This window comes from Oncorhynchus gorbuscha, unplaced genomic scaffold, assembly GCF_021184085.1.
Source record: "Oncorhynchus gorbuscha isolate QuinsamMale2020 ecotype Even-year unplaced genomic scaffold, OgorEven_v1.0 Un_scaffold_726, whole genome shotgun sequence".
NCBI lineage: Eukaryota > Metazoa > Chordata > Actinopteri > Salmoniformes > Salmonidae > Oncorhynchus > Oncorhynchus gorbuscha.
Genome location: NW_025745781.1, coordinates 301,832 through 311,775, shown reverse-complemented (window position 1 = coordinate 311,775; position 9,944 = coordinate 301,832). Strand labels below are relative to the sequence as shown.

Genomic DNA, 9,944 nt, shown 5'->3' with positions numbered 1-9,944 from the left:
TTTAGTCACGTCTAAAAGTGCAGCCAGAATAACAGCAAAGTAGCCGCATTTGTTCAAGGTGTTTTCTAGTTACATTTATTTAGATACGTCCCATAACAATGAGCCAATGAGGCGCGATTTCCCTGCATAGAAAATGTGCTCCCTCGTCAGAACACTGTTGGGGTTTGTGATATATACCACAGCTAAAGGATGTGTCCAGGCACTCCGCCTTGCGCCTAAGAACAGCCCTTAGCCGTGGTATATTGGCAATATACCACACCCCCTCGTGCCTTATTGCTGAAATAAAGCATACAACTTAAATGGATGCCCCCTCCCCCTTTAGACCAATTATAATGGCTGAAATGTGTTAAATGGAACCGAGTCAAACATGTAGCTTCCATATGTTTGATACTGTTCCGTTTATCCCATTCCAGCCATTACGATGCCCCGTTCTCCTATAGCTCCTCACACCAGCCTCCTTTGGTTTATTTCTGTAGTAGAAGGACCTACAGAAGTTGAAATGTAACTTATCTAATATCTATCGAACTTAAACTGTGAATGTATAGATACGCTATCTTGTGTATAATGTATGTACTGTGGCAAGAAAAAGTATGTGAACCCTTTGGAATGACCTGGATTTCTGCATAAAATGATCATAAAATTGGATCTTCATCGAAGTCACAACAATAGACAAACAGTAAATATTTAATGGAGTTGCGCAGCGTGAGCATCTTGCGCAGCAGTGACTGTCTTGAGAAGGCAGATCTGTATTCTCGCGGTAAGAGCACATATCTCGTTCTGGTGAAAGAGGGCTACAACAACAAGACCTGTTAACTTTCAAAATCAAGTGTCAAGGTAAAAGAAATCAAGCTTCCTGACATATTATAGAACGTTTCCAAATACAGAAATAATAATTTAGTCGTCGGACTTTTTTGTCCACGTGCCTCCGATCAACGTGTCAACAATTCGCCTTTTCAATGATCTAGCTAGCTAGCTTGCTAACGAGCCATTAGAAACTAGCTATATATCTAACTAGCTGCCATATCAAGCAAGTTTGCTTATCGTCAATACGCTGTGTTGTGAATCACCATATTTGTTAAGACAATGTAAAAAAAAAAAAAGAAGTGTGAATCGTTCATTTTTAAGATGACATAAATCCATTGGCTACTCGGATCACTGGCCAGTAAGTTAGCATGACTAACTAGACCGATAGATAGGTTGCTTTCAATAATCATGAGTAATTTAGTGATTACAAATCAAATGTAAGTGTTAGAACACGTTTACTTTAAACTATATTGCTCGTAATTGATCTAGCAGTCAAGTGAGTCGACACTCGCAAAACGCAGTCAACCCGTCGTGGCTTCATTCTCCTCCTGAATACGGTGCGTGAATACACAACACTTTACGGCATGTCTTGTTTTCTAGCAGGGAGACTGAATAGGATGCACTGATAGACTATAGCAGCAAATCATTCCAAGCGGACGGTTTGAGGCACACCTATTCAATATTCCACAATACAAAAGGATACAACTCACGGCCACCGGATGCCATTGTTTTCAATGAGAGCACGGCGGTAATAAATGCCGCCACCGGAGACGCAATTTACCGCAAGAGTTAAAATATTTAAAATATTGCCTTCTGCAGCAGCGTTTTCTTCCACCGGATGTTGATTTGCACCGTTTGTTTACTGAAATCACCATGACAACGCATACCACGTGCTGATTTGCCATTCTCCTCTTTCTGGCTTTCTTCTCCCCCTGTAGAGTACCACAGGATGAGGAGAAATGGTTCCAGTCGTTTGTCCATCATACATTTTTTTCCCCCATTGGGGGATTTTTTTAGAAACTAAGGGCTTACACAGGCGTGACGTTTTGATAACCGTGTAAATCTCTCTAGGACAATGTATTTGAAAACTTCCCTGGTTCAGAGGGGTTGGGTTAAATGCGGAAGACACATTTCGGTTGAATGCTTGTTGTGCAGCTGCTCTCGGTATCCTCTTTCCCGACCAGAAAACGCGATACCGTAAAGTGTTGAGTATTCACGCACAAAAATTCAGGAGGACACTGAAGTGCGATGGCTTTACTGTGTTTTGCAAGCGTCAGCTCACTTGACCACAGTACTCCTTAAGGTCCAAGGACCTTATACAGGCATAGCTGTGGGAAGTAGGGGTGCTGAGGGTGTTGTATCACTCCCTGAAAAATCGAAATAGATACAAATCAAAATTGTAATTATTATTATTTCTCCCCGATATGAAAGATACGGTCTGTATACTTCCAAAACCATACCACAAGCGATGTGTGTTAATGTTCAGACCGAGCTTCGGGGCTCTTAATCTCCCTCCTACAGAAGACACCTTCGTCCATTGACTCTTCTGTGTAATGTACTGGAACAGAGATTCGTGATTAAGGGCTGGTCAGTAAGCTAAAGATAATAACTCCACATAATAATAATAAATAATAATAACAAATAATAAAAAATAATAACTCCACATTGCTGACAATAGCTGTCGTTGCCTTCGCCATAGTAACGTGAGCTAGCTAGTTCCATTTTATTAGTAGGGATTCCTAGTGCATGGAATATTTAGCATGGTCTATTCCTTTATTTGCTAAGCTGTATATTCCAGTACTTTGTGAAACTCACCTTTCACATGTGCTTCCTCTTTTGGATCCATCTGTAGCCTTCCATGTCTGAACCAAAGTCCACAGAGTCCCCAGGTTCTGGCTGTGGTGTTCCAGCCCAGAGAAGTTCACAGCAGGGTCCAGAGATGGTCTCAGTGAAGCTGGAGGACTGCAGTCAAAGACTGGAACTTAATGTGATTGTCAAAGAGGAATGGGAGGAGAGAGGAATTGAGGAGGAGATACAAGTAAAAGAGGTTGATCAGAGAGCAGTCAAAGAGGAGGTGGAGGAGAGAGAAGTCCAAGAGGAGGTGGAGATGGCAGTCAAAGAAGAGCATGAGAGAACAGGGAAAGAAGAAGAGCAGGGGGAGCAAACAGTCAATGAAGAAGAAGAGCAGGGGGAGCAAACAGTCAATGAAGAAGAGGACAAAAACAGTCAATGAAGAAGAAGAGCAGGGGGAGCAAACAGTCAATGAAGAAGAAGAGCAGGGGTGTTAGCAAACAGTCAAAGAAGAAAATGAGCAGGGGATTAAGGGCAAACAGTCAATGAAGAAGCAAATTTTATTAGCAGCAAATATTTAGCATTGTCTATCCCTTTAGGAAACTCAGCAAGCAAACAGTCAAAGAAGAAGAGCAGGGGGAGCAAACAGTCAAAGAAGAAGAAGAAACAGCAAAGAAGAAGAAGAGCAGGGGAGCAAACAGTCAAAAGAAGAGCAGGGGAGCAAACAGTCAATGAAGAAGAGCAGGGGGAGCAAACAGTCAATGAAGAAGAAGAGCAGGGGGAGCAAACAGTCAATGAAGAAGAGCAGGGGGAGCAAACAGTCAAAGAAGAAGAAGAGGAGGGGGAGCAAACAGTCAATGAAGAAGAGCAGGGGGAGCAAACAGTCAATGAAGAAGAGCAGGGGGAGCAAACAGTCAATGAAGAAGAAGAGCAGGGGGAGCAAACAGTCAATGAAGAAGAGCAGGGGGAGCAAACAGTCAATGAAGAAGAAGAGCAGGGGGAGCAAACAGTCAAAGAAGAAGAGCAGGCAAACAGTCAATGAAGAAGAGCAAACAGTCAATGAAGAAGAAGAGCAAACAGTCAAAGAAGAAGAAGCAGGGGGAGCAAACAGTCAAAGAAGAAGAGTCAAAGAAGAAGAGCAGTCAAAGGAAGAGCAGGGGGAGCAAACAGTCAAAGAAGAAGAGCAGGGGGAGCAAACAGTCAATGAGAAGAAGAGCAGGGGGAGCAAACAGTCAAAAGAAGAGCAGGGGGAGCAAACAGTCAAAAGAAGAAGAGCAGGGGAGCAAACAGTCAAAGAAGAAGAGCAGGGGGAGCAAACAGTCAAAGAAGAAGAAGAGCAGGGGGAGCAAACAGTCAAAGAAGAAGAGCAGGGGGAGCAAACAGTCAAAGAAGAAGAAGAGCAGGGGGAGCAAACAGTCAAAGAAGAAGAAGAGCAGGGGGAGCAAACAGTCAAAGAAGAAGAGCAGGGGGAGCAAACAGTCAAAGAAGAAGAAGCAGGGGGAGCAAACAGTCAAAGAAGAAGAGCAGGTGGAGCAGCCAAAGAAGAGAAGGGGGAGCAAACAGTCAAAGAAGAAGAAGGGGGAGAGAGCATTCGAAGAAGAAGAGGAGAACAGGAATGCGTCTGCTCCAGATCTAGAGGAAGAGGAGGAAGTAGATAGTATCCCTGACCCAGGTAAGTTCAGGTGTGGAGTACGGAGAGAGGTTGGTGCCTTGGCAGCCACAGGGGATTCCAGAACTATTGTAGTGCTTCTGCTTGTATCAAAATACTTGTAAAGCCCCTTTCAATGTTCCCTTAATGATTCTAACATATTCTCACAGGAGAGAGCTCCCATCCAGTTCCAGACAGCGATCCCAGTGCCACAGCATCAGGAAACCATAAACGCAGGCAGAGGAACTCAAGACAGAAACATCATAACAGCATGGACTGCTTCACTGGTTTCTATGAACCAGAGGAGTTGAAGAGGCACACTTGTAGGCCCCACCCCTGTTCAGATTGCAGAGGCAGTTTTATTTGTCCAGTTCACTTCAAATCACACCAACAAACTCTCAAAATAAAGAAAATGTACCCGTGCACTCATTGTGAGAAGAGTTTTCAGACCCCAAGCAGCTTGAAGACTCACCAGCTTAATCACACGGGAAAGATGTCGTACCACTGCTTTCAGTGTGGGAAGAGGTTCTGTCGTGTAGACACCTTAAAGGCTCACAAGAGAATACACACAGGAGAGAAGCCTTTTCACTGTTCTCAGTGTGGGAAGAGCTTCAGTGATATAGGAAATCGAAATAAACACCAGAGAATACACACAGGAGAGAAGACTTACCACTGCTCTGAGTGTGGGAAAAGTTTCAATCAGTTATCACATTTAAAACCACACCAGCTAACTCACACAAGTGAGAAGCCTTTTCACTGCTCTCAGTGTGGGAAGGGTTTCAGTCTGTCATCATATCTGAAGAAGCACCAGGTAATGCACACAGAAGAGAAACCATACAGCTGTGATCATTGTGGGAAGAGTTTTAAATTGGAAGGAATCCTTAAGCGTCATCAGAGAATACACAGTGGAGAGAAGACTTACCACTGCTCAGAGTGTGGGAAGTGTTTCAGTGTGTCATCATATCTGAAGAGACACCAGCTAACTCACACAGGATTAAAGTCACACCACACAGGAATAAAGTCACAACACTGTTCCCACTGTGGGAAGAGCTTCAGTAAGAAAGCTGACCTAAAGAAACATCAGAGAACACACACAGGGGAGAAGCCTTTCCACTGCTCCCAATGTGGGAAGAGCTTTAATGAGAAAGGAAATCTAAAGCAACACCAGAGAAAACACTCTGGAGAGAAGCCTTGCCACTGCTCCCAATGTGGAAAAAGCTTCAGTTGGGTAATAGACCTAAAGAAACATCAGAAAGTACACAAAGAGGAGAAGCCTTTCCACTGCTCCCAATGTGGGAAGAGCTTCAATGAGAAAGGAAATCTAAAGCAACACCAGAGAAGACACTCAGGAGAGAAACCGTACAGCTGTGATCAGTGTGGGAATTGTTTTAAATGGAAACAAAGCCTGAAGGAACATCAGAAGGCAAAGCACAGTGCAGTGCCAGACCATGGCCTTATAATTATGTTGCCAAGCTGGGCATCTACATCTAATTAATATTTACATTAACCAGGTTTCCATCTAACCTTTTTGTGTGAGTAAACTTGGCTGTAAAGTTTTTCAAATGTCAACAAAACAAAATATGCTTGACAAGGTGGGGATCTTTTTGTGTCTGTAAAATGTATTATGTGAGAAATGTTGGTGGAAATGCTCTTATGTGTTAATATTGATATAGTAATCATCATATCAGCAATCATCATATGGGGCGGCAGGTAGCCTAGTGGTTAGAGCGTTGGGCCAGTAACCGGCGTTGGGCCAGGAACCGGCGTTGGGCCAGGAACCGGCGTTGGGCCAGGAACCGGCGTTGGGCCAGGAACCGGCGTTGGGCCAGGAACCGGCGTTGGGCCAGTAACCGGTTTTTATTTAGGTACATTAAAACCTAAGCAAAATGTACATTTTGTTTGCACTGAATCTATATCTGCAACCAGTCAGTTTGGTGGAAACACACAACTGGTGGGGAAATGTGCACATTATCTTTATGCTGATTTTAGAATATTTGATGAAAATCTGTCGCCAATTGGATGGAAACCTAGCTAGTGTTGCACATTTGTAAGGCTAAATAGATGTAATATTTGCCATCTGTATTCTGGTATGTTGAATTATGCAAAAGAGCAAGATTTCTGACAACTTAAGACACCACTGATCGAGTCGAGTCACAAGTCATGATAATCGTGAATTGATTACGAGTCAAGTCTGAGTACTGGACTCAAGTACTACAACACTGACAGCCACTCCTCTATTGGGAATGTTTTATTTGTGAAAATGTATGTCATTTCTCTAGTGTTGGTCTGGTCAGAAACTAACTTCAACTAGACCCCCATTGTAGATCTGAAGAAACTGATAAACATCTGGTATTTTTCTTATTAAAACAAACCCATTTTATTTATTTTAGCTAAAACCAAATTTATTTTTTGCTCATCTTTTAATGTACCCAAATAAAAACCTAAAGTTCAATGTGTTTCCATCACACTTTCAACTCTACTGATGGTTTTGTTATAAAAAAAACTGTTGCGTTAAATTGGCACGTGCGCTCTAGCCAACAGCTCACAGATACAGCTAAACTTCCAAACCCTTTAAATTAGTCAGGTTTACCTTTAATAGGTCTAAATGTCACATTCAGCTTTGTGTAATCTTTTTCTGTGTCATTATGTTTGTGTTTATTTGTGATTCAATGTCAGCGTTCTGAGACACCATGATGTAAAAACGGAATATTACCGTACTGTTCATGCTGCTTAGTGCTAAATGTGGGCATCGTTCAGGATACCTGATTGTATTATCACTACCTAACCTAACTGAAGAGATTGCAATAGGTGTAGTAGCTCCGTTCAACCAAAAGATGGAACTATCGACCCTTAATAAAAACAGTTTGAGTAAAAGTTGCTTTGTTTCGTCAGTGGTGTGGTGGTGCCTGGAGACGTGGGTGTACTTTCATTTTGCCCAAATTTTTCCAAACGGCTCGTCTTAAAATTTAAAATGATAAATCCCATATTGGTCTTTCACAGTCAGGCCAACCCAAACTGTACTGTGCAGTAAGCCTACTATTGAAATCAATAAATGGAGTTAGAAATTCACAGGTTTCAAACTTTCCCCATTTTTCTTTTTCAGGTCACACATCTTTTCTCTCAGAAAAATTACAAAATTGTAGGTTCTAAATCCATAACAATGCTTAACTCACATCAGTAGACGACTTTTGCGGTCTGGGAATAATCTAACATTTACATTTTTGAGAGTAGTTACCCGTTGTTTCAAGTGTGCAGGCACCTAGCACTATTGTCTGATTATAAGTGTTTCTGTAGTATATGAGGGATTTTGCAAAAGGAATGGCCACTGGATTGACGCAAATAATCATGATATCATTCTGACAGGTAGTCAGTCATAGGCTACTTTGTAGCTAGTTAACGTTTAATATAGAATGTTTTTGGGCGGGCCTTTCCATCTACCATAAGACGGCTAGGCCAATAATCATAAGCGTCGCTATATTTATCCTGTTCCTTAATTGTTTGACATTGTGTTTTACGTCATATTATGAGGCATATCTTACATTGCATCAAACTAGCCTATAGCTAAAATCCCACCATAGAAACGCTGAGGCAATACATTTGTATGAAGACTTACTCATATGCATTCTCCTGTTCTATTGGGTTTTCTTTCAACTTTATTTCATTGTCTAGCACCGAAAGGCATGATGCTAATCATATCGTCAAACCGTGATAGTTGTTGCATGTTTAAATCCCCTCTCTTCATAATGGGTATCTCCATCTCTGTTTATGAAACCGCTTGTTTTTTTAGAACCGTGGGTGTTTTCCTGCTAATTGCATTTCGGAGGTCTACTGCCGCGCCTAAAATGCGAAGAAATAACAGTTCGGTAACATTTTAAGATAAACATTCCGATCTGTTCCGTAATCCCTATTAATCGATACAGGGTATACGTCCACTACACTACTCTGATACGTATCAGGGGGATTTAAGATCTAAGAATGAAGTATCTGCAATGCCCACTAAGTGAGTGTACAGCATATACCTGTGTATGACAGGTTAAAGGAAATATTCATAGCCTGTTATACATTAAAAGTATTAGTAAGTTCATAGTATGTGAGGATCTTAAAAGATCATGCATTCAGTATTAGTTGATAACATTCATATAATTGTGTTAAAGTTAAAATCCGTCAAGCGTACAAAGGGTACGAATTGTGAGAGTAATGTGTAAACGTTATATTGATTAACACTTTTTAGGCCCCACAAAATAAAGTAATCTGTGATCTACTAAATGCTCTTAATCTATGAGCCTGAGATCGATTGCTCTGGTCTCCACCCATATTCCCCGGGAAGTCGCGGTCTTTTCTCATTGCACTAAAAGTTGATTTGAGAAAACAACACCGTATTACTCTCGTGATTATTTCTCCCCTTTTTCAGGTACGTTATTGATGATAAAAAAAGAGTAATTTAAATGTAATAACTCGCTAACATATCAATAGTGTTTAAGGTGTGTCTTAGTAACATCTTGAGGAAGTTAGAGTTAAGTTTGCAGAGAGTAATATGAGCCCTGCTCGGTTGTAGCGAAGAATAGCATCGTACTGAAAGTAGCTGCCATTTTATGTCCATTGTGAATGAACATGTGCGTTGTTAATAAGATATTTTCGTGTGTTATTTGTATAATGGTTTTTCTGTTGTTTTGTAATGTGTTACTTTTGTAAAATGATTGCACTAAAAGTTGACTTGAGAAAACAACACCGGTATCACTCTCGTGATTATTTCTCCCCTTTTTCAGGGGCGTAACATTCCTCCACTACACACCTGGGAACCGTGATGAACTGCTAAAACCGTCAAACCACTTCACATCATTTAGCTTGGAAGTAATGTGGATGGGTTTGTCAAATAATATTCATATTTGAGCAACACATCACCATTGCATCCAAACAAAATGGTACTAAAAATACAAGATAACATATTAAAGAAGGATTTTGTGAATGTTTCTCAATATGCGCATGTACAGTAGTCCCACAATAAGAACTATGACGCTAATAGTCCGAGTTGTGTTCTGTGGGTGTCACTGAGTAGGCTGAAAGCCCATTTCATGGATGCGCACTCCATAGATAAGGCTACAGTGCAATATGAATGGTAAATACGCTAAAAGGGCTGATTTGACAGTCGATGTCCAGCAACAAATAGCTACAAAGCTTATATTTGTGGAAATTCTTCAGAGTTGTAATCTGTTGGTGTCCCTGAAGTAGGCTGATATCGGGTTTCATGGATCAACAGTCCATAGGTACGTATGTACAGGGCAGTATACCAGTCCATATGTACAGGGCAGTATACCAGTCCATAGGTACTATGTACAGGGCAGTATACCAGTCCATAGGTACTATGTACAGGGCAGTATACCAGTCCATAGGTACGTATGTACAGGGCAGTATACCAGTCTGTAGGTACGTATGTACAGGGCAGTATACCAGTCCATAGGTACTATGTACAGGGCAGTATACCAGTCCATAGGTACGTATGTACAGGGCAGTATACCAGTCCATAGGTACGTATGTAGAGTGCAGTATACCAGTCCGTAGGTACAGGGCAGTATACCAGTCCATAGGTACAGGGCAGTATACCAGTCCATAGGTACGTATGTACAGGGCAGTATACCAGTCCATAGGTACGTATGTACAGGGCAGTATACCAGTCCATAGGTACTATGTACAGGGCAGTATA

The 9,944-nt window shown here is 41.6% G+C and overlaps 1 protein-coding gene across 1 annotated transcript in view; it reads left to right on the top strand.

The window, feature by feature from the left end:
• Window positions 1–3,633: 3,633 nt before the first annotated feature.
• LOC124019938 (zinc finger protein 184-like) overlaps window positions 3,634–9,944 on the top strand; it is a 17,117-nt gene continuing 10,806 nt past the window's right edge. The window contains exons 1-2 of the mRNA XM_046335381.1: window positions 3,634–4,267; window positions 4,414–5,732. Of these exons, the coding sequence (XP_046191337.1) occupies window positions 3,634–4,267; window positions 4,414–5,732 (1,953 nt within the window). The remainder of the gene's footprint in view (window positions 4,268–4,413; window positions 5,733–9,944) is intronic.